The sequence below is a fragment of the Rhinopithecus roxellana genome, chromosome 1 (genome assembly GCF_007565055.1).
Source record: "Rhinopithecus roxellana isolate Shanxi Qingling chromosome 1, ASM756505v1, whole genome shotgun sequence".
In the NCBI taxonomy this organism is placed as follows: Eukaryota; Metazoa; Chordata; class Mammalia; order Primates; family Cercopithecidae; genus Rhinopithecus; species Rhinopithecus roxellana.
Window position 1 is genome coordinate 70459976 of NC_044549.1, and position 24891 is coordinate 70484866.

The 24891-nt window shown below is 44.7% G+C and overlaps 1 protein-coding gene and 1 long non-coding RNA gene across 5 annotated transcripts in view; one reads left to right on the forward strand and one right to left on the reverse strand.

Moving 5' to 3' along the window:
* The window catches only part of ITPR1 (inositol 1,4,5-trisphosphate receptor type 1), a 353524-nt gene that overhangs the window by 316981 nt on the left and 11652 nt on the right, over positions 1 to 24891 (forward strand). For all 4 annotated transcript variants that reach the window (XM_010365717.2, XM_030921814.1, XM_030921842.1 and 1 more), the window contains 5 exons: positions 396 to 591; positions 2292 to 2384; positions 3562 to 3701; positions 4176 to 4341; positions 7203 to 7363. In XM_010365717.2, coding sequence (XP_010364019.1) covers positions 396 to 591; positions 2292 to 2384; positions 3562 to 3701; positions 4176 to 4341; positions 7203 to 7363 — 756 coding nt within the window. The remainder of the gene's footprint in view (positions 1 to 395; positions 592 to 2291; positions 2385 to 3561; positions 3702 to 4175; positions 4342 to 7202; positions 7364 to 24891) is intronic.
* Positions 2284 to 22781, reverse strand: LOC115894526. The gene is made up of 5 exons (XR_004054629.1): positions 22699 to 22781; positions 19881 to 19952; positions 10829 to 10916; positions 10309 to 10465; positions 2284 to 3570 (listed from the first exon to the last, which is right to left on the reverse strand). It is a non-coding gene; the product is annotated as an uncharacterized LOC115894526 (long non-coding RNA).

Below are 24891 nucleotides of genomic sequence, written 5' to 3' on the forward strand. Positions count from 1 at the left end.
AGGCAGGGACCAGGGTGGCTGGCTCTTCATAGAAACTCAATTCAGTACCTTCTAAATGAATGGATGCCAAGACCCTCATCACTTTCCTCTTCCTTTCTCTCTGAAACTTATTGGCACAAGCATGTATTTTCTCTATTTCCAGGCCCTCTAAATGGCTCTGGATACTACTTGAAATTGCTGTTGTTTCCTGCTGCCCTCTTCTGTGTTTATTTTTCCTCATTTTTACCATCTCCATTTCACTGTGAAGCCAGGGAAGATGTTCGGTGTTAAGATCATGTGTAATGCTTTTGAGTTTCTAAGAGGGTAAATGCTCTATAAACCAAGTTTTCATTATGGGATAGTGATGTACATCTAACATCGAGGCTTCTTAAAATTCTTTTTGTTTGTTTTCAAAGCTTTTTGATTTAGTGTACAGAGAAGAGACTTTGCTTAATGTCATTAAAAGTGTCACTCGCAATGGACGGTCCATCATCCTGACAGCAGTTCTGGCTCTGATCCTTGTTTACCTGTTCTCAATAGTGGGCTATCTTTTCTTCAAGGATGACTTTATCTTGGAAGTAGATAGGCTGCCCAATGAAACAGCTGTTCCAGGTGGGTTTGGGATCTTCTGATCTTTTTAATGTTAAAAGATTATTTCCTGATTATAACTAAACTAAAGAAAATAATGACTTTAGTAATGCAGCTGTCTCCCCATTGTGTCTCCCTAACACGTAGAGTGTGAATTTCAAATACAGATCTTCATTCTTACTTTACTCAAAAGGCAGTGTGGCATATGAAATGCTAAGAGTGAGTGACCAGATCTGACATTTATTTATTCACTAACATCATCTTTTAAACTAATGCAACGTTTTTGTAAAGCAGTGACCATATATATTGAGAGCGTTGGAGTATGCATCCCTTTAACTTAGTAAATCTACTTCTAGGAATCTATACATAAAGAAAAAAAAGCCTGCTGACTGTGCATGTAGAAACAGACATATTTGGGAGAACATTCGCTGCAATGTACAGTTGGAAGCAGTCTAAATGTTCAGGGGTGTTTCATCAGATCATGGTACATCCATGAGGTGGGGTGCTTTGCACATAGGTCCATCTTTATAAACCTCCATGGAAAAATACCCACAAGATATAGCTGGAAATGGCAGAAGGATAACTATAGTAGGATCACATGTATGTCTTTTTTTTTTTTTTTTTTTTTGAGACCCAGGATCTCACTCTGTCTCCCAGGCTGGTGTGTGGTGGTATGATTTCAGCTCACTGCAACTTCCAACCTCCCGAGCTCAAGCAATCCTCCCGCCTCAGCCTCTCCAGTAGCTGGGACTGCAGGCGCCTGCCACTGCATGTGGCTAATTGTCTTTTTTGTAGAGATGGGTTCTCGCCATGTTGCCCAGGGCTGGTCTCAAACTTCTGGGCGCAAGCGATCACCCAGCTTTAGCTTCCCAAAGTGCTGGGATTACAGGTGTGGGCCACCATGCCCGGTCTTCTTATGTTTTCTTAAAAATTAAAAAGCTCATATCCATATATGAAAACATGGATGACTATACCTCCAGACTGCTAGCAGTAGCTCGCTCTCTGGGGCTTTTTTACTATATGCAGATTTTACAGTGAGCTCATGTTATTTTTACACATAGCAAGAACAGAAGAGATTTCCAATTTTGAGAGTGAAGAAAACTGACCATAATACTTAATTGATACCCAAGTGCCCTTTTCTCTCAGTTACAATAGTTGGCCCTACTTAGTGAAATACTACTGGTTTTTCATCCCCTGAGTCTAAGGAACAGACTAGAATCATTGTGGCTGACTGAGCCAGTCAGCCTTTGTGCTCTCCCTCCCAAAGGCTATGTTCTTGGCATGTATCTCCAGCCTCCCAAGTTGACACTAAGTCACACTTAAACTGCCAGCCATCTTAGAGTTGTGGACTAAACTGGCCTGGACCTTGGATTTCTATGAATGCCTGCTGATGCTTCTCGTGCAGACTTGGTATAAATCTTCCTGGAGTCTGTACGTTCAGTAGTATCTGTCTAAGAGTTTCAGCTGTTTGTCTTTAAAGTTGGAGAGGTGCTATTTAAGTGCGATATTTCTAGTAAGCCTACAGGAATTGACATTTTTGGCTTTTTTCCCATCCAGATCACCAAATGAAAGTGTAAATTGCATTTCTGCTTTGAATTTATATGCAAGATTCTAGGGTGTTATTTATGTAAAGAATTGTTTAATCAGCCGTGAATTGGGGACTTCAAACATTTTAACCATATGCTGCCAGATTGTTCATCATAAAATTTCCTTCTCTCTCCCAGAAACCGGCGAGAGTTTGGCAAGCGAGTTCCTGTTCTCTGATGTGTGTAGGGTGGAGAGTGGGGAGAACTGCTCCTCTCCTGCACCCAAAGAAGGTAGGACCTCCTAACTGTAAGCCCCGTAATATCGGACTCCTTCAGAGGCTTAACTGATGCAGGCGGTGTTGGAAAAAGATTAAATTTACTGCTCAGGAGTAAGGCTATAGCAAAGGGAAAGACAGAGAGAGGGGAGGGAGATAAAGGGATAAGAAGGTTACACGTGAAGAAAAAATCTGATGTGATTCAGCCAATTTATACTGAGTGCCCGCCGTTTGCCAGGGACTGTGGTGTACTCTAAGAGACAGTAATGTAGTGGAGGGTGCAGGCAGGCCAAATGGTGATTGCTAGAGAGTTGCCCAATGCTGGGAATAAGGATGGAATACAGAAGTTAGGCACCCAGCCTGCAACTGCAGTCAGCGTATCATCAAGGAAGTGATACCCAAACTGTAACAGAAGACTCTTGATATTCCAAGGAGAGGGAATAGTACATCTAAAGGCTTTAAAGGTCAAAAGAAAAAAACAGCAAGTTTGGGGAGATAATGATGATAAGGAAGGAGAGTAGCAAGAAATGAAGCCACAGATACAAACAAAGGGCTAGATCATGAAGGGTCTTCTGTGTCAGGCTTAGGAGGCTAAACTTCATCCAGAGGATGGTCAGGGATTGTTGGAAGATGAGTAATGAAATCTGTGTTTTAGCAAGACCCTTCTGCAGCTGGAGAAAGGAATGAGGCAGACAGCAAGGCATGGCTTTTACTGCGTAAACCAGTGAAAATGAACAGCCTCCAACGTAAAGCAGTTTATCCAGAGGCCCTGCTGTGAAATATCCCTGGATTTAGTCCTCACATCATCCCCAGTGAGGAACTTGGGTCCTGTGGCATAACCCTCATCTGAGAGAGAAGATGCCTGTGACTCAGAGTTGTGAAGCAACGCATCTAACATGAAAAGACTGTTTGCAGCTGGGTCTGGGGTTTAAAACCTGAAAAGGACAGGGCATGTTTTAGATCCCATAGAGGGAGAGCAATACTACCATAGCTGGAGAAATTAGCAGGGGTTAGCGATGAAAGCAGAGTTGCCCCAGACGACTTTAGCTTTTGAAAGAAGGTACTTGGCTCGATTCCTTAATTTTATTCTTTCGTGTGCCTGGTAAGACGGCATTCAGGAAACAGAATTTCAAAATCCCGGTCTCTACTTTCTCCTCACGTTTTCTGTCTGTTATTACTTGCCATGTTCACAGAGCTGGTCCCTGCAGAAGAAACGGAACAGGATAAAGAGCACACATGTGAGACGCTGCTGATGTGCATTGTCACTGTACTGAGTCACGGGCTCCGGAGCGGGGGTGGAGTAGGAGATGTGCTCAGGAAGCCGTCCAAAGAGGTAAATTAATCCCAAGGGGAAGGAAGGGCAAAGGCGGCGGGTGGGGTGGTTGGTGGGAGCACCATGCAGTGGTGTTGAGTGTAAACTGAAGACGCAGAGGAAGAGCTGGGAGTAGGGCTGAGTAGCTGCGGAACTAGCTCATCAGGCTTCTTTCCTCTCTATCATGTGAGGTGGTGCCGCAAAATCAGCTACGTGGAAAGGGTTAGCTCTGGCTCTCTGTTCAGTAGATTTAGGGACTGTTTCCATCAGGGTTAGGCCTGATCCACCTGAACGCACGTCAAATATCCCTCCTGGCTGTGTCACAGCACACTTGGAGAAATCACAATTGAGACAGGGGATTTGAAAAGAGATGCAATTTTGAATTTAAAAGTTTAATGCCCAATTTAATTTCTACCCAAGTAGATGAGGTCTCACTTGAGCTGTGTCCCAGGCTCTGCAGGGACCCAGACTGATTCAGATACCTCTCTTTTCCAGGAACCCCTGTTTGCTGCTAGAGTGATTTATGACCTCCTGTTCTTCTTCATGGTTATCATCATTGTTCTTAACCTGATTTTTGGGGTTATCATTGACACTTTTGCTGACCTGAGGAGTGAGAAGCAGAAGAAGGAAGAGATCTTGAAGACCACGTGCTTTATCTGTGGTGAGTGTTGCTGGCCAGCTGCAGCAAGGGTGTGAAGGCCCAGCGTGGCAGAGGCATGTGGAGACTGCGAGGGTGTGATGGGCGGGTGCGTGCCCAGTTATGCAGGAGGGGACACTGGCTGCGTCCTCTTGACTCTTCTACCCTCTGCAGTGAGTGAGGCTCTACTTGGCCTTTATTCTGCTGGGAAGTATTTACAGACCTGGGTCTGATTGAACTGCTACCACTTACTAACTATGTAACCATCATTTAGTCATTTAACATCTTTAATCCTTCTTTCTTCATCTGTAAAATGGGTACAATAACATGTCCTTCTCTGCATTATTGTGAGAATTAGGAGAGACAGCATATGTAAAATTCCTAGCTAGAACCTGGCACACTGTAGGCATGGGAGGAGAAGTAGTGAACTGCTACATACAAGAGGTACATGGGCACCAAAGAAATCATTTTCAGTATAACTACAGGAAAATATTTGTAAATGTAAACTAATCATGGAGGAATCTGGGTTGCTGAGTAATCATTTCAAGATTATTCATCACATGGCTACTAAATACATAAATTTCCTAGTGGTATGTATGCTTAAAAAAACAGATCATTTTCCAATTAAAGACTTAAATTCTTTGCTTTTTGCCCCCTTTAAAACCTTTTTAAGCTTTTTGCTTTGGCATAATTTCAGAGTTACAGAAAAGACATGACTATCCAAAGAATTTCTATATGCTCTTGACCCAGAATTCCCAAATATTAATATTTCATCTCATTTGCTTTATTCACACACACACACACACACACACTTTGTCTAATGTGAGTGGCTGACAGTGATGCTTTCTTATCCCTAAATATTTTAGTACACATTTCCTAAAAACAAGAACATTCTCTTGTGTATCTACAGTATAATTATCAAAATTAGGAAAATAAAACCAATCCAATACTGTTATCTCATCTACAGACCTTCTTCAAATTTCATCCTTCATTCCAATAATGTCCTTGGCAAATCCCACCTCCTGTGGGGCTGTAGTCACCATGCCTCATTAGCCTCCACTGACACTGTTGAAGCATATAGGTCAATCATTTTGTATAACGTCCCTTGATCTGAGTTTGTCTGATGTTTGCTCATGGTAAGATTGAGGGTATACGTTTTCCACAGGAATATCAAAGACATGCTGTGGTGTTCTTTTCATTGCATCGTATCAGGAGGCATGTAATGCCAGTTCATCTCCTAACTGGTATCTCGGCTCATTGTAACCTCTGCCTCCTGGGGTTCAAGCAGTTCTCATGCCTCAGCCACCTGAGTAGCTAGGATTACAGGTGCCTGCCACCACAACTGGCTGATTTTTTGTATTTGAGTAGAGATGGGATTTCACTGTGTTGCTCAGGCTGGTCTCGAACTCTTGAGCTCAAACAATCCACCTGTTTTGGCCTCCCAAAGTGCTAAGATTACAGGCATGAGCCACTGCGTCCAGCCGTGATACTAACTTTGATCATTTGGTTAATGTGCTAATTGCCAGGTTTCTCCAGTAACTCCATAAAGTTACTTTTTTGGAGAGACACTTTGTAAATATCCTGCTATTCCTTAAACTTTCACCCCTTAGCTTTAGCATTCATTGATGATGTTTGACTGGCTCTATTATGATGATGGTTGCCCAATGATAATTTTTATTATTACTCCTACATTTCTTTATTGGATTTTTATTGTAAGAAAGAATTTTTTCTTCTCCTGACGTATGTATGTATATTTCTGTGTTTGTATTTGTAACAACATGGACTTATGGATTTTTATTTTATTCAATGGGCTATAATCTTTCACTATCATTATCTATTTTGATGTTCAAATTGCTTCAGATGTGGCCAGTGAGAGCCCTTTCCAGCTGGCTTCTGGGTTTAGTCATATTATCATCATTTTCTATGTACTTTCTGACTTTTTTGGCATCATTACATATTCCAGGCTTAGGCTCACCTCATACATTTCCTGACCCATCCCTGGAATCAGCCATTTCTCCACAAAGAGCCCTGGTTCTTTTTATTGGAGAAAGGTATTTAGAAGCCAAGATCTGGGGCCTGAGTGTGCTCATTCCTGTTGGTGTGCTGCTGCTCTCAGGGCTTATTAGGGTACAGATCTAGAGGAGAGGTGTATGCATCTGCATATGTGTGTATGTGTACACAGCACATGTATCTGCACACATCTGTGTCTATATGTATGGAAAACGATGAATTCATACTGATACCTTTAAATCCATTTCAGCATTACAGGGTTTATCCTTTCTCCCTTTCTCTATTTGTGTTTTTTTCTCAGGCAGTGAGGAATCCGGCTCCCATTATCCTCAATATATTTATTTGATCAATCCTAGAATACATAGAGACTAGAATTGCCCACCCAGCCCTCTTCAAATTATAAACCTACCAGCTAGAGTTCAAAATTTGTTTAAAGTTCTTGTTGTCCTTATGCTGCTTCCTCAAAAGCCCTTAACATACCTGCATTTTGGCATTTACCTGGGCGAAGGGACTTCACACTCCCTGGTTGTCTGCAATGTGTGAGTATGTCACACACATTCTCATTTTACCGCTAAACACTCCTGGAACCTAGACGGTGGTCGTCCCATTCACTGACAAGGCCACTGAGGCATGTGGAGATGAAGCAGTAACTGCTAAGTGGCAGAGGTGGGATTCAAACCCAAGTCTGTCTGACTCACAGCCTGTGTTTTCCTGCCATAATGTAAACATGAATGCACTTATAAGGCCAACAGAATCTGACTCTTTATAAAGATAGGAGTGAAACCACAGCCCCCTTTCTACTGACAGTTCTGTTACTGATTTTCTCTTTTACCAAGACTGCTCAGTTGGGGCCGGGGGCTTTTTCTCATTTTTAGGCTTGGAAAGAGACAAGTTTGACAACAAGACTGTTACCTTTGAAGAACACATCAAGGAAGAACACAACATGTGGCACTACCTGTGCTTCATCGTCCTGGTGAAAGTGAAGGATTCCACCGAATATACTGGGCCCGAGAGTTATGTGGCAGAAATGATCAAGGTGAGTGGAAAGGCCTCCCGGGAGCAAGGTGGTGGGCCTACTGGCCTGGCTTCTCAGCTCTGAGCAAGGCCCCAGCAGCCCATGGGGGAGCTGCACAACAGAAAAATAACATCCGATGTTGCCTGAGCCCTTCTCACGGATGGGGCGCTGTGCTCTGTGAACTTCGTGTGTTCTCTTGAGTGATCCTCAGAACCACCAGACAGGTGGTATCAGCCTATGTTCATGGGGGAAATGTTGAGCCTCGGTGTGATTAGCATGTGACCATGGAGCTGGGGCTGGGATTTTAATCTGGATCAAACTCCATAGCCCGATTTCCTGTCGCTATGTTAATCTGCCTCTTTTCTTGATAATGCTTTTTTCTCCCTTTTTTTTAAATAACATCTACTCTCTAAGAGGTGTCTTAGAGGCAAAGTGATTAGCCTGGTTTGTGTTTGCCCTCAGCCTTGCCTTTCTGGGAGACACTCTACTGATCATTAAGAAGTGATCATATGATGGAGGAATTTGAGTTCCAAATTAATCTTCTCGCTGATGCGAAGTGTGGATACTATGTCCCAGGAAGGGGAGAAGCTGCTTCAGGCTGTTAGAGAGCACTTCTCAGGCAGGTTTTGCCGAGGTACCAAACGTGCGCTGTGGGTGTCCCGGGCCAGCTGTCCTTTCAGACCTGTGCTTTTCGAACATCATTAAAATGTTCAGGGGTGGAGAGTGGAGTGAGAAGCATGAACTGTGAAATCGAGGGAGTCTTTGTGATTCACGCTGGCTCCCTCTGAGGAGAAGGGGCCAACTCTCCTTCCAGTTACCAAGGACTTGAGCGCTCGGCCTGATAATGACTTACGCTAAAGGAGCCTGCTTTTTATGTAGATGTAATTTTCAAGCTTTTTATGTAAAGATACTGGAAGTCAGGTCTGTTCAGAAAAGTATCATCATTGACAGGCCTAGAGGCAGCCAGGCTTTCAGTTTTATTGCCAGCAGGGCAGCGGTTACGTGGTTGTATTTGCTGAATACCCCAATCACAGAGGCACAGAGGCCTCTCCTAGGCTTTGGAGGGCTTTCTGGAGATACTGTGCCGTCTGCACCTTTGAGGTCCTTAGAATTGAATTCTGTGCTTCCCAAATTTTAATGTACATGTGAATCATCTGTGGAGCTTGTTAAAATTCAAATTCTGACTCAGCAGTCACTTCCAGGACTTGAGATATTCTGCATTTCCAACAACCTTCCAGGAGATGCCGAAGCTGCTGGTCCGGGAATCACCCTTTAAGTAGTAAGAGCCTCACAGCGGAGACAAAACAGATGCTTACTTAAGATTACTCTCAGAGGGGTTGTGTGAATGATGAGGAGAAATATTGCTAATCCTTTACATACATTTGGCCCTCTTTGGTTTGTAAAGTCCTCTCACCTCTAGTATTGTATTTGGTCGTTAAATTTACCCTCCATGGAGAACCTGGAGGAAGGGACTTCTGGGGTGGGGAGAGATAGATGGAGGTTCATGGCGTAACTTTTGAAAAAGGTTTTGAAAGAGAGGATGAAGACACTAGGGTCATAGATTAGCAGAAAGAAAGGAGAAAAAAAAATCAGCACAGAGTGGGGAGAAAAAGACACAAGTTGCAGAATGCGGATGATGGCTTATCCCTTTTACAGATAAAAGCCAGGCTGGGGGTTAAGCGACTTCCTAGGAACAGCTCAGAAGGAACTGAGCCAGAATTCAAACCAGGCTTGGCTGACTGTAGAAATCACATTCCATAATCATGCTGGTAGGAAACTGGGAGGATGCTGGTGATTCTGGGCAGACTCCTATTTTTAAGCAGATTAGGGATTCTGATGGGTGCCAGTGTGGATTTCCACAGGTGAGGTTTCCAGGGTCAGGACACATTAACTGAAAAGTCCTCAATTCCTTTCTTTTCCTCCAATTGTCGACACTGGCAAATTAAACCCTACTCAATCAGCATTTATACTGACAGAGATCTGTCCACATGCACAGATAATGACCTTCATTTGCATTCAAAGTCTTAATGTCTAGAGGAGGCCTGTACTGTTCACCCTTGACTTATGTTCCTTCTCACCCTTCACTTTGTTCTCTTGTCTCTAAAGTGTTTGAGCGGGTCCTATCTTTAAATCTTCCAGAGGCCAGTTTTAAAGTTTTCTGTTAATCACCTTACTTTCTGGTCACAGAAAACTCTGGCACACTTTTGGGTTTCTGTCTCAATCGTAGAGACTTAAAGGCGTCTTGTGAGCAGTCACTTGATGAGGATTAAGAGCCAGAGTGACCTGTAGCCCGCCACCCACCCAGCCCGGTCAGAGGCCGCTGCATGGCAACACTCTGAGAACCTGGGCGTTTGGTTGCTTTCCCCATCTACATCATTCTTTGATTATATGAGACATCTTGTCAGAAAACCTAAAAATCTACAGTATCAAAGAATTCTTCTCTGAATGTTAAAGTTGTTGCAGAACCAGATGTTCTGTGTGCTAAGTGGTAGCTCAGAGAAGCATCAGATCTACCAGCTAAACGGTGGTGCCTTCTTGCCTGCGCTATCTGCTGTGGTGTTTGGTCTTAAAACCACAGGAATCCCTGCTGGGGACTCCTAAGGGAGCATTAGCCCCATCAGGGTAGCAGCTGGGGTGCTCAGCTGAGTCATTTGGCGTGGGTGGGGGCTGGGGCCCCATGGGACCTCAGAGCTGCGGTGCAGAGGCTACAAGACCACCTGCGGGCCCCGATTAGTCACACCCTGTGGAGGCAGCCACAGCTGAGACGAGGCCCCCACAAGCCTCCCCCTTGAGCAGGGGCATCCTACCCACTGCTGCTGGGAGGGAAAATTAGGTGATCTCTTGAATGAGCCAACCCCAGGAGGCTGTAGCTACTCTAGCGCAGAGGACAGAGAAGGGACAGCTGATGGGCACTGGCAGAGATGGAAGGAAAAGCAGTTTGGAGGGCTCACTGCCCTCTTGCTTACCTTATGTCTTTGAGACAGGCTCTTTTAGGGTATGTGGTCCTCAGGAAAAATACCTCTTGCCTAATTGCAGAAGGCTGGGATGTTGGATTCTTCTGCAGCTCTCCTTTAGCCCATGGATGAAGATCCCAGAGACTCCTGGAGACTTGTGGAGTGATGGCTTGCCAAAAGGCAACCCAAGAGAACCAATGGAAAAGGCCTCAGATGCCACTCAGGCAGGGAGGAGCCCAGCTGCCCTGAGAGCAGCTCCTTGCAGACAGCAGCCTCAGAGATGGCAAATGGGTTTTCATCTCAACCCACACTGGGTCATAGAATTTACCTGGGGCACTGTATTGAGAAGGGTTCTTGGAAACCAAGGCTGACTTGGAAAGAATGACATTTGACGAGTCATGAATGAAAGAGGTGTCTGTGTGCAGAGCCCTGACCCTCCCTGCTAGACCCATATCCCAAGGGCACATTCCCTCCATTGGTGGCTGCTCAGCCATGTGAAAACACAACAGCCTGTCTAGATCAGATATTTCACCTTTCCTAATTCCTGCTGGAACTGGCCTGCAGACAAGGTGACAGGACCTCTTCTCGCTGTAGATAGAAACAGTGTGTTTCTCGTATCTCTGGAGGGAGGGAAAGAGGGAACATGCAAAGAAGCTGTCTTAAGTTGAGAACTCTGCAACCAGCTGTTCACCCACAAGTTAATCTTGTTTAAACTTAATAGGTAGTATATTTCCTCTCCCCTTTTGGTCTTACCCTCTCTCCTTTCACTGGAGATGGGAGTATCCCCCTCAAAGCTGGGGCCAGGCTGATGCCTACCATGAAGTCTTCACTACCCAAGAAGTGGAGGCAGCAGATCCAAGGTGAGAGTTTCTGCTCTGTGCCTTCCCGCACCACGTGACCTTGGGCAAGTCATGGGACTTTGCTGACCTGGGTTTCCTGTCTATACATCGCGGTTCATACCACCTCACACATCCGTTAGGTGGTAGACATGAGATAAATGAGACCTGGCAGATGGGAGGCATGCATGGAGGGAGGGAGCGGGCAAAAGAACAACTGAGCAACAGGCCCAGAGCACAGCTAGCCAGGAAGCAGGGCCTGCGGGGCTGACAGCAGAGCTGACAGAAGCATCGTTTCCTATGGTTCCAAGACTCTGCAAGACTCCTTGGCTGTGGGCATGCTGTCACTAAGAAAAGTCAGAGTAGGCATCTTGACTCTTAAGAGCCTCCTCCCCTGGAAAATCCCTATGTCTTCCTCTCTCTTGAACTTTAAATCTCTAAGCGTGCTTAAAAGTTGAGGCAGGGCATGGTTGACATTAGCGTTCTTTGTTGAATAGGGCACAGATACTTGTGAATTCCATTCATGTCTTTAGTGGTTTCCTCTACTTGCTTTTACTGCCCAGAAGTAGGGCTTTCAGTGATTTGGGGAGTGGACCCCGAGTTCCGTGTATTCAAGGCAAACCTTAGATTAATCATGAAATCATTCATGGTTCGCTGGTAGATTTGTCCTTCAAGTCAAGCACCTGATGGAAGGCGATGCTGTTGAGTACTCAAATGACCAGGGGAAGTGAACCCTCCTCCACTGTATCTCACAGTGCCACTCAGTTCCCGAGATGCAATTTCATATTCATTGACTTGGGCCCCAGACAAGCCTGTGCTTTCAGAAAAATGTGACTGAGTTGACCTGACATAGCCCTTGGCAAAATCAAGGGAAGAGGGAAAAAAATTTCCTTTCCCTGCAGGAACTTGAATTTGGTGCCATCATAGTTTTGGTGATAGCCTTTTTTAATAAGCAAATTTTTATTAACCTTGATCTACATTTAAGTTTTCACAGTAATTTATATGCTGCACACCCTTTTTTTGAATAATTTTAGCACTGTTTGGCTTTGCTCTAGTGCGAACTACACTGAGAATTTGTGTTAGTCTATAGATGATGATTTGAAAGGCCATGCTATTGGAGCTATGTAATCGAAGTAAGTGGTGAATTCATTATGAGCACTTTGCCTGACAGAATTTAGATACTGCACCCTGGGCATGTTGCAGGTAAAAGACCAAATATTTGATTCCCAGGAAAGAAACAGCAGCCTATTTTTCTAGTACAGTCAAATGCAGAAGACTAAATTATTCTTGAAAATTAGAAATTTGAGCAGCGTTAAGAAGGAAGGTTGGTAAAGAAGACCAAACAGTAACTTAAGTACACAATAGTAACGATACGGAATTAACATGAGTGCCCATCAACAAATGAATGAAGAAAATGTGGTGTATAGACACAATGGAATACTATTTGGCCATAAAAAAGGAATGAAATCCTGTGATTTGCAGCAACATGGATGGATCTGGAGGCCATTATCTGAAGTGAAATAAGCCACGCACAAAAAGACAAATACTGAATGTTCTCATTTACATGTAGAGGCTAAAAAAACCAAAATTGATCACGTGGTGAGTGGAAAGCTAGATAACAGAAACTGGGAAGAGTGAGACAGGGGAAAAGGGAGAGGATGAAGAGAAATGGGTTAAAGGGTACGAACATCCAGTTAGGTAGAAGGAATATGTTTGATAGCACAGCACAATGACTATAATTAACAAGAATGTGTGGTGCTTGGGTGATGGACGCCCTAGATACCTTGACTCGATCACTAGGCACTATATACATGTAACACAATTTCACATATACTCCATACATTTGTACAAATGAAAAAATATAAGACATGTCTTCTGCTAATTATAGATTTCATTTCTGTATCTTGGAATTCTGCCCTGTTAACATAACTCTTACATTTTCAGAGGTGTGTTTTTGAGTGAATTGCATATAAAGATAGACTGATCCGATAGAATGTGGTTCGTCCACATTTCAGAATGTCCTGATACCTTGGACTGCTCTGGCTACTTCTCTAGGATAGCATATTCATTGACTAATATGGACAGTGAAATATTGGGGGAGAACCTGCCTCCCCATGATAGCCAGAGAGTTCTGGAATGCACCAGGGCTGCCGTTTCTGGAGGAGCAGTCTGTGCTGGGCTCTGCTTTACCCCGGGAAGGGCAGATTGGATAGTAATGAATAGGTCATGTATAATCAGTATGCATGACATAAACACTATCCATGCATGATCTCACTTAATCCTCATCACAGCATAGTAGGTGGCACTATGAACATTTTACAGATGGGAACCTAAAGCTCAGGAAGGTTGAGCAACTTTTGCAGGATCACGGCGCTGGAAAGTGCTAGAGCCAAGACTGAAATCCAGAGCTGCTGAACCAGAACCCACCCTCAGGTTGTCCTGACCCACATATCCACATGTGGTTACAGATGTGGTTACCTCTGTGCGCATGCACACAGCCCTCCTGTCAACCTGCAACCATTGGTTGGCTGGCGGCCTCTGGTTTGGACTGGCGCATCTTAGACTTGGACTGGCTTATCCCCCAGCCCCAACCCCAAGTGATACTGAATTAGCCTCCTTTAAAAGAGGCAAGATACAGTAAAGGGCCCTTTGCGGGTAGAGAGAAGAGTGGGAAAGAGGATCTCTTGGGGACACTGACTGGCTAATGCATAAATCAGTAAGACAGGAGTTAGATGGGGTGTGACTCTCAGAGCTGCTGTGACTCTCACCAGCAACCACTGCTCAGACAACCAGCTCAACACTCTAGGGCTTGCTGAGAAGGCGGGAGTTCAGGAAAGGGTATCAAGTGCAGCCCTTGCAAAGGATGTATCTGAAATATATGTTAATTTTGACCTGCTGAAATATGAGAAACGTCACTACCTTCACCTTAGCTTGAAACAGGGAATGATATGGCCTTTGGTGGCCAGATTCAGGAGACGTCTAAGTAAAAGGAGGAGGACGATTCACTAGAACCACAGCCAGACTGGAGCTTCCACACCCAGGTGACTCATCTGAATGAGTTTAACTCCCTAATAATTACACATGAGAATGTCTGGTCCATCATCCTTTAAGCCTGGTGCTGACTTTTTCTCACAGTGGGGGTAGACACCTCTCTACTTTCTCTCTCTGCCTCTCCTGCTCCCTCTTCCTCGCCCTCAACATTCCATTGGAGATTTTCCAGTTTGTTCCATTATGGGTTAGTTCACTTGACCTCTTCAGAAACTAGCTATACAGGATCCAGAAGCAAAGGATCAATTTTCCAGATCAAAAGTAGTCTCAATGTGGCAGCAAGTGGGATGTTCTCAGAAGGTGGTGGGGTGCTTTTGCATAGGAGGGGAGAGTCCAGGAGCCCACATTCCTGGAAAATGCTTTCCTGAAAGCTGCGGGTAATTTGCTTCAAAAAAGCAACATGCAAAAGAGCCTTTTTGCCTGACAGCACCTCCTGGGTAACATTTCCAAGCAAATAAGTTCTGTTAGCTAATTCAGTGCTACTAAACATCTATGAGGAAACGTTTTGAGAAGATTCAAAAGCAGTAGGACATCTGGCCCTTGTGTTTATCTATATTTGATAAGATGACACAGGAAGCAAACACAGAGAGTAACTCTTTAACAAGGGCAAAAGATCAAAATGGAAACTGAATACCTGCGTGTCACTACCTTCTGTTTAAAAGGGGAACTGGCTGAAGTCTTACACCTTTCTTGACCCAAGAGAGCCTGTGAAATCTGCAGACACTTTCTGAAGTTGGGGACAACAGCTTCCAGCCAGAGGCAATGCAAAGAACCAAGTGCAGGGGCTGGTGGGAGTAGAGTTACCTGTAGATCATAATTAGATAAGAGTAAGGACCTAAGTTGGGGGGGGTGGGGAAGACGGTGGCAGCAGTGACCGGAGCCAAGAAATGAGCATAAAAATTCACACAGCCATCATGGGGCGTCTCAGTTTAAGGAAATCAGAAGTTGGAGTCCCTGCCAGACAACACTTAGGTGCAGGAGAGAGGAAGGGCGAGTCCAGCAGGGCGTGCACTTAACCCTGCCCTGACCTTTCTGCCTGCGTGTGCACCTCCTCTGTGCACGAAGCAGGCAGGTTCTGGCTGTTGATAAAGCGCAGTGGACGCCCTCTGCTTCACGCAGATGCACGCCGATGGGTTTGGGCCTTTATTCTGAATTCCAGTGAGTACGCTGGGAGGAAGGGAGTGCCTGGGTATGTTCCTAGAATATTGATATTTCAGCATTGGTAGTGCCGAGCAGCAGCTTTCCTTGTGGCCTAACCTGGGAGGCCACGAGCGCTGGTTAAACTGTCACCTGGACTCTGAAAGCCGTTAACCATAGGTGAAGATCCAGCCTGTGCTGCCTGCCAAATACGATTCCCAGAATGCCCCCTGAAGTTAGCTGGCACCACGGCAGATTCAAGAATATCGGAGCAGGGAGGAGTGAAGAGGGATTTGGCACTGGCTTCCTGGTGGCTGGAAACAGTGTGTCAGCGTCATTGGACTCGCCGCCCAACCAGCCAGGCCTCTCTTACCCCACCCTGTGCACTCGAATTTGGGTTCGTGTCAGTGGCAGCTGCACAAAGCAGTTGCTCAGCTTAAGTTTCCCCACCCAGCCTTAGAACACATTCTGCCCTTTAGTCTAGAGGGGATGAAATCACCCCTTGTTCCACGGAGCACTTCACAGGCACTTTCCTTTCATTGTGAAGCACTTGGCATTTGGGTCCCAGTTCTGCACTGACCTCCCAGTGCTCTTCTCCGAATTTCCTACATTCTGACCTTTGTGGAGGGTGTGCCAGGTGCTGTTTGTAACAGTGAGTTGAGCAGAGCCATGATCCTCCCTGAAGGAGCTTGTGTGCTAAGGGACAGCATGGGGCGTGAGTCAGGTATACCCAAGAGTCTAGTCCGTGAGACTGTGCAGGACCTGAGGGTTATGCATAGACATTGTTCCATCAGCCACTGAAGACTGGCTTCACCGCGCATGAAACCAATTCTCCCCATTGGCTAGTTGGTCCAGGGATGTATGAGTTTGTATGTGCTTATTACACACATGAAATACCTGCATACATGCACATTTTCCCCAACGTGGCAGATCTGATAATCTCCAAAAGTGCATTTTCTCCCCCCGCCCACACCCTGACCCACCCTCCTGCTCCTTCCCCGACTGCACTGGCACTGTGCTACCCCACTTGCCCTTTACTTCCAGACATCCTAACTACATTTGTAACTCCCCTGCTTCAACTCCTTTATTTCCTGTGTATTCTAAATATTGACTGTGTCTGGTAGAGCTGGACTAGAGTATCATATGATACTGAGAAGTGTGTCACCATAAAAATGCACTTAGAAAACTGCTCTCACCTGGAAAATGTTCTGAATAGGACTGTCTAGATCGGGTATATATATTCAGAGTTCTTTAAAACCTACGTCTTTACAGCGAAGCCTACTGTCATGTCTCCAGGAAATGTGAGAATGAGGAAAAGATGTTAGTATTTAGGGATAGTCATTTGTATGTAAAAGATATACAAGGTGAACTAGACTGAGTTTCCACCTTCTACAAATCCTCTTCAGGGCCTCAGTTTTACCACCTATAAAATGAGGAAGTTGAATCAAAGGGTCTCTTGTGCCCTTTGTAGCTCTAAGATTCCAATAAGCAACATTCAGAGTGGGGATAGGAGTTCGTGAAATACGAAAACAGGAAGGTGTGAGCCTTAGGGTCTGGGTCAGGGATCAGAGTACAAGGGGCTGGTTAGAAAAGGGGAGGGTTTGGAAAGGATTAAGGAATTTGGAGAACATCCACATGGCAGATGATCTCTTTCCCCCTGAAGAGGTCTAGCAGTGTGGCACCTTTCTTCCAAACCACTCTTAAGTCGGTAACAGTGCTGGTACCCTTCTCACTTCTTCATGAAGTCCTGTAGATGGTGAGACGGATAATATCTTCCGTCACTTCTTTCTCAGTGTGTCTAGACAGGACTGACCTTGAGTAAAACCATTTCAGCTCAGAGTTTACCAATATAAAAAGCCCATCAGATGATAAAGCTGAGATGGAATGTGGTTGTGTTGAAGCAGCTTATTGGTGAGGGAGTGTGTGTGTGTGTGTGTGTGTGTGTGTGTGTGTGTGTTTTCAAAGATAAATGTATCTTTCCCTGAAACAACAGCATAGAACTTTGGAAAGATGTTTCAGTAGGCTTAAACACAATGTATTGTTGTATAAAAGCAGTAACAGATCAAAGTTGAATACTAATGGAATCCAGAAAAGAATAGAAGAAAACTACGAAAATTGCTAAAAATCCTCATACATGGCCACTGGGAATGTTCTGGCATATTTCTTAGCTAATTGAAAGTGCAGGGGAAGTTGCCTAAGCAAGATGTCATAAGCCAGCTTGGACGCTGATGTGGGGAGAAGGGTTTGTGAGCCCGATTGTTCTTTCTTCAGAGCCTCAAATGGGCTCGGCCTGCCCTTGTCCAGCATGGGTGGCCGGCCCCACCTTTTTCTCCTCCTGTGACCTCTGGTTTCCTCAACCTGGCAGCCTAGGTGCCCAGGACCCAGCAGGTGTCCACCCTGTTTATCATGGTCCCTGTGGGTGCCCAGGGAGTCCTCCACCTGTGGCCCCAGAATGACTTGGAAGGATTATTCTGCGGCTGGCTCTTCCTAGGGATTTCATCAGAAACGGGTGTGGTTCTCTCTGCTGGGATGAGCCCATCTTTGTTGTGCTGTATCATCCAAGAACAACTATGGAGTCTGGGAAGGCTGATTGGTCATTCCAGTCCAGCTGAAGATTACATAATGTGGCTCAAAAACAGAACCAGACTGACACCTTGATTTGTGCAGTTTGGATACCCTTCATGTGGCTTAGTTGGTAAAAAGAGAAATCAGTATCCCTAAAATTTTTATCCCAAAGAAAGAAAGGAAGTAACTTTACACAGGAGCTGAGTACTGAAACTAGAGTCAATACCTGGATGGCAGTGCTGACTCTATCCCAGCTCTAGGCAGATGACATAGTGATTTATAATACTTTTGCATAATGCTTTCCAGTTTATGGGACATTTTTACAGCCATCTGATCCTTACAGTAACCCAGTGAGGTAGCTGGTGAGGTGATCTCTTTCAAAAAAGAAAGAAAATGGACCAGGTTGGTGAGCTAGCTGACTCATACACTCATTCACCATCCTGTATACACACAACTGAAACTCTTCTTATTACAGCCCATTGTTTTTTCTAGTGACACACTAATGTCACAAGACTGTGGCAGAAATGTACAGAACCTGTGAAATACAGGGATATTAATATGCATGTTGTCTGAAGTCACCATACTTTTGGGACAAAGAGAACTGAATTCCTTGAATCTGGTGCTGGCCAACAAATTCCGGGTGTGGAATCCCATTTTTAAAAAATTAATAGACTCACAAGATAGAAGAAAAAAAAAGAAAAAAGGACAATTTTTTAATAAGATAAATTACTAGACTTTATTTTTTAGAGCAGTTTGGGGTTTACAGAAAAATGGGGCAGAAAGTACAGAGTTCTCATACATGCCCTTCTCCTGACTCCCTGCCAGTTTCTTCTGTTAGTAAGGTTTGGTATTATTGTGGCCTGTTTGTTAAGATTTGATATGCCAGTATTGGATACATTGTTATTAATGCCCCTCCATCATTTGCTGCTTACTTTGCGGCCGGCTTTTCATGTTGTGCATTCTGTGGGTTTTCACCAATGCACATGACACCTATCCACCATTACAGTATCATACAGAATCGTTTCTGCTCTTAAAATTCCTCTGCACACCTCCTATTTATCACTCCCTCCTTCCCTCCCCCTGAGCCTCAGGCTGTCTCTGATCTTACTGTGTCCAAAGATAGGAGCCATTTTTTAGGGTTTTTGTAAAACATGTGTAACAGATTTTTTTTTTTTTTTTTTGAGACAGAGTCTTGCTCTGTTGCCCAGGCTGGAGTGCAGTGGCACGATCTCGGCTCACTGCAAGCTCTGCCTCCTGGGTTCAAGCGATTCTCCTGCCTCACCCTCCTGGGTAGCTGGGATTACAGGCGTGAGCCACCATGCCCAGCCTATAATAGATATTATTAAGTGGTGTTTCAGAGCCACTGAACATAGTTAAAGATGACTATTTTTTCGCCAAAACCAACAGATTCTGTGTTTTTGTTTTTGGAGGGTTAGGTTTCATTTTGTTTTGCTGTGATCTTAGAAAAAACAGCTCTAAAGATTTTTTTCTTCCTCTTCAATGAAAATAATCACCCTAGCTCATAAAAGGGACAAATGATTTAAGTCAGTTAAGTGTCCCATATTCCTGCTTTTGAAGACATAAATATTATCTTCAAGCCTCCTCCTCCTGACATTTTCTGAGGGTTTAAATACATGGAGAGGCCAAATCTCTCAGGTTTCCAGGCCTACCCCATACCCACTTCTAGTCATTTCCATCACCCGAGCATCCCTAGGCATTCTGGGAACATCCAGTTTGTCTTCCTGCCCGGTAAGAGCAGTAGAAATGAAGCTGCCATTTGAGTTGGAAAGACCATCTTTGCCTCCTCGCATCTTCCCAGAGGGGATTCTCAAGGGCCAAGAATCCAACAGGACCATTTTTCTAGGACCCGTCTTCTGTCCCATGACCCTTTCTTTTGCCCTCAAGCCCCCCTCTCCTTCAACACCTCATTTTCTGATTTAGCTATAAAAGATTCAGCAAAAATGTTCCATTGTTTAGGTGGTAAACATAATACTCTACCTGAGCAGACTTTCTCTGAGGAGGTGATTGATTACTCGGTAGTCTTTCTTAGAACAGCCTCTTCTTTTGAACCTGGGAAGAAAAAAAAAATACCCCACTTCTCAGAATGATTAGCATTTGCATCATACAATCCAACTTCCTCCTCTGTCTGTCTCTGTCTCTCTCTCTCTCACACACTCACACACACTCACTCACACACACTCTCTCTGTCTCTCTCCCTCTTTCCAGTCAAGAACATTTCAAGAGGTTGGTCAGTACCACCCCCACGTCTAAAACTTCGTGTTTGCCTTTGCAGGGACTTTTCCAACTTTACCTAGAAAAGAACTAACCAGAACCTTAGCACTTGTGGTCAGCCTGCTTCCGGCTGTGGCTTCAGTTAGTTTGTCTGCTCTGAGAGAGGAAGCACTTGCTGTGACGGGAACTGCACTGGCTGGATTGTAGGAGGACCAGGGCAGACAGTGCCTAATGACATTGGTATGTGAGATGCCAGCAGCAAGGAGTGAGTGAAGCAAAGCAGAGTGAAGCCAGAGTCAGACCCAGTGGCAGATGCGGCCGACAGACGCTTAGTGACCCCGTAATCCTCTCCCCACCTTCCCCTCCTGACTGCATATACACACACACCCCGAGATAATTCACAACAAAGTGTCTTAGCTGAAGATGACTTTTCCAAAAATCCATTAGAAGCCAAGACACTGAGACATGTTTTTGATCTTGAATAGATAATACTGGCAAGATTCTGCAAACATTTCTAGGCCTTCAGACCCTGGCTGGCTGGAGAGGCGTGGGTGACAGGCTTCATTGGAGTAATTCAGCACTCAAACAAGCTCAGAGTTTTGTATGAAAGTCTTAGCTAGAGAGAAATTGGATTCAGGTGTTCTCTCTCTGCACCTATTCCAGTAATTGGGTTATAGTCTAAACATTTGCACTTTTGAGATTTAGATTCTCTGTGCAGAGGGGGACCCTGTTGGTGCAGAACCTTCTACCACACTAGAGCCTGTCCTACTGCACAGGATGCAAAAACAGTGGGAAATTGAGAGAACAGTTTGGCTAAAATTGCTAATTAATTTTAACTACCAGGTACTCCTTGGTAATTTGAGATTGAATTTCATAGCCTAGGATGATGATTTAATTAAAACACTGGCAACACCTAGGATCTCAAATTTGGTGCTCTCCCCACTTCAGTGCAGAAAAGATATGAATGCTTGCCAGTAGGATCCCTCCTAGCCCAGTTTTTCATTATGAGATATTGAGGGAGTCAATGGGGGAGAATCTGTGTGGTGGTAATTGATAAATTTCTAGACCAGAAAATCCTTTTGCTATCTTTGCATTGAAGGCCCCCTATGAAATGGAGAATGAGGCTTTATCCCTAGGATGGGAGCACATGGCCCATGTGGCCTGTAGAAAGTATGACCTTCTTTGAAGTGCTGGGTTTTATCTTTAACATTTGATTGAGCACTTTGGGAGGTGGTGATCGGATCACCTGAGGTCAGGAGTTCAAGACCAGACTGGCCAACCCCATCTCTACTAAAAATACAAAAATTAGCCAGGCATTGTAGTGCATGCCTGTAGTCCCAGCTACTTGGGAGGCTGAGGCAGGAGAATAGCTTGAACCCGGTAGGCAGAGATTGCAGTGAGCTGAGATGGCGCCACTGCACTCCAGCCTGGGTAACACACCAAGACTCCATCTCAAAAAAATAAATTGACCTTTCTATCTGGTCTAGGTAACTTTTTGAGTTTAATATAAAAATATTTCAATCATTTACCATTGGTTAAAATGGATATTCTACATTCTAAAACGATGCGTTATTTCCTTGTAAGGCTTTCTGTACCCCTTGGGTAGGGCCATCGAGCCCCAGGATTACAGGTATACCATGTAGCAGCACAAGACGCAGGGCATCAGTGCCTCTCCACCGCCACTGAGGTGAGGGGCACAGATGCCAGGAGCAGCCCTCAGCATGCTGACGGGCCCCATTCGTGTCTTCAGCACACACTCTTTAGACACTCAGGCTTGGAGGTAGGGCCTCCGTGCAGTCCACAGAGGCGAAGAACTATGCGTTGAGACCTGACCAGCGACCACAGTTCTTGGACTAAAGCAGCTTGAGAACAGAGACCTTGTCTTTCTCGTCTTTAGATCCTTAGTGCTCAACACCATGCAGGGCACAGATATTGTAAAAGTTCAGGAAAAGGCTAGTTGAATGGAGAATGTCTGTGTATTTTGCATTTATTTGTTCAAAGACCCTTCTGAAATCATTGCTTAGAGGGCCAGGAGTCACATATGGCATGAAAGAAGGTGAAGGAAATTCTCATTTTAATCTGTAGTCGTTTGGTCACTTACTATTAGAATAAGGGAGATAAACTGTTCCTTAAACTTTCAGCTATGTGCAGACTCTTGCATCGGTTTTCTGGAGTCTTTTGAAGGCCTCATTAATGTGGACTCTGTTTGGAAATCTGTGTTTTCTATTTTTATAGAAGGTTTGCTAAGCAAATGAACATATGAAGGATTTGAAAGCCAGATTTTAGATGGATTCGCTAACATTTTAGGCAGTTAAGCATTCATTTGCATGTCAGTAATAAGTGAGCTACAGGTGAGTTCTGACTACTAGCAGTGAGGACTGTGAATGTCCATCCTCTCCTTTTCACTGGTCTGGTCAGGCAGGGCGACCTTTCACAGAGCTCCTGCTTCTTTCTGTTTCCCTCTAGTCTTCAACAGTCCGAGCTGCTCCTGCCTGTCTGCCCTCATCCCCAGCTCCAGCCACACTGGAGCCTCACTGTGCCAGTGCCCTCTGTGAAATGCCCACACGCTTGCTCAAGGGCTCACCTTCTTTAGGGCCAAGCCTTGCTTGAAGAGGATTCTAGCCAATCAGTCACTGGCTGTTGGGTCTTACTCGGACGCTACCCTCTCTACCGCTCCTAGATACAACATAGCCTATATTATTCCTTATTTTTTTATTTGTTTTGAGAGAGTCTTGCTGTCACCCAGGCTGAAGTGCAGTGGCACAATTATGACTCACTGCAGCTTTGACCTTGTGGGCTCAAATGATCCTCCTGCCCCAGCTTCCCAAGTAGCTAGGACTACAGGTGCCCACTACCACACCCAGCTAATTATTTTTATTTTTTATAGCGATGGGGTCTCACTCTGTTGCCCAGGCCAGTCTCAAACTTCTGGCCTCAAGCTATCCACCCACCTCAGCCTCCCAAAGCACTGGGATTATAGGCACCAGCCACCAGGACTGGCCTGGCCTATTAAAAAAAAAAAAAAAAAAAATCTAGATGGTCATTCTCCTTAACTAAATTGTAAGAACTTCAATGGCAGGAATTCTATCACATACTTAGGTATCAAAACTGCTTGTCCTTTGAGGGGGTCTAGGATGCAGTGACCATGTCTGTGTTGCTCACTGTAGTATCCTCAACATTGTTGTATCCAAAGTGGGACTTTGGATCTTTTTTCTTGAATTTGTTTTCTTCAATTGAGGTCAGTCTGCAAAAACATGTAGCAGCCACCCGTGAGTATCTAGGGCCTTGTGCTAAGTGATCTCTCTGCAGCTGTGCTTTGGTTTGTGGCTTCAGCAGCCCAGCCCACATCATCCCTCCTCCCCTCGCCCTAGGGGGAGTGAGTGATCACCAGTGACCTGTCGCCTATGTGTGCCCTCTTCTGAAAAATGAGGCTTCCTCCTCGGAGTTGCATAGTCCTTGAACATGGGCTACGTCCTTGGTGGGAAGACGTGGCTATGTCTGAAGGATTGACACAAGAGAGATGAGTATGGTCAGTGACAGGTCACTGCAGCTGCACGGGAGAAAACTGGTTACAGATGGGAAATCACTTTGGGTTTCTAAGCTAGTCATCTCTGAAATGGAATATTTTTTAATGATGTTTTGCCCATTGCTCTGTGATGGGAAATTGATGAATATAAGCTAACGTTAAGACACATGAATGAAGTGTTTATTCAGGGTATAGGAAGGTAGAGATTGCCACTTTTCTCCTCTAGCAGTCACGATAAGCAGCTCAGGCTTACTACCTAAGCATTTGTTATCAGGTTCTATGCAGAAAAAGAGTTGCATATCATTCTGTCCTTCCATAAGCTTGTATTAGTATTGAATGTCTACTATGCTCTAGTCCGTATACAAAGGTGGTTCCTGCCTTCATAAAGCTCACAAACCCTGCCCGCCTGCCCACCAATATCTTAAGCAAACGCTCTATATCACCTTGTTGTCAATGTGGTATGACTTCTTGTGATACTTTTCATCTAGTTCTTATATGGCTTCTGTATTGCTAGATGGCCCTAGGTCAAGGTACAGTGTAATAATCTCACTTGATTTGTAATATTTAGACATGTCTCATGGAGTTTTGTTATTTTAAATATATTGATGTCTTGTCTTGTATACAGCAGAGGTGAGCAAACCCAGCCTGCTGCCCGCATTTGTAAATAAAGTTTTACTGGAACATGGACATACCCATTTATTTATTTACTGGTTGTTTGGGGGTTATAAGAGAGAAGCTGAGTAGTTGTTACAGAGACCAGATGGCCCACAAAGCTGAAAATATTTACACAGAAAATGTTGCCGACCCCCATGGTGTACACAGAGCAACAATTATCCACCATTCCCAGTGTGTGTGTTTGTGGGAGGGGGGCTTGTTTTAGAAAGACCATTAAATGTATCCTTAGAAGATGAAACTGGTCCAGGTGAGAATGACACCAGACATGTGGAATGAGTCAGTTTTCTTCCCCCTGTCTCATGCTAAGCTTTCTTACTGTTCATTCCTGCCTCTCTATACGGAACTTATGTATGCGGCATGCTCTTTGGGAGAAAGGCATATGTGGGCAGGAGGAAGTGAGGTGGGAGGAGGAGTTGTCCCATTCTGTTAACCAGTAGTGAGAAATACTGTTTACAGGCATAAGCTATAGACATCAAAAGGATGGAGATGGACGGGGGAGGAAACTGAATGGGCCTGTCTTAGGCTAGTTGCCAGCACCCATCAACCATTTCAGGCTGGAAGGAAAAGGAGACAAGG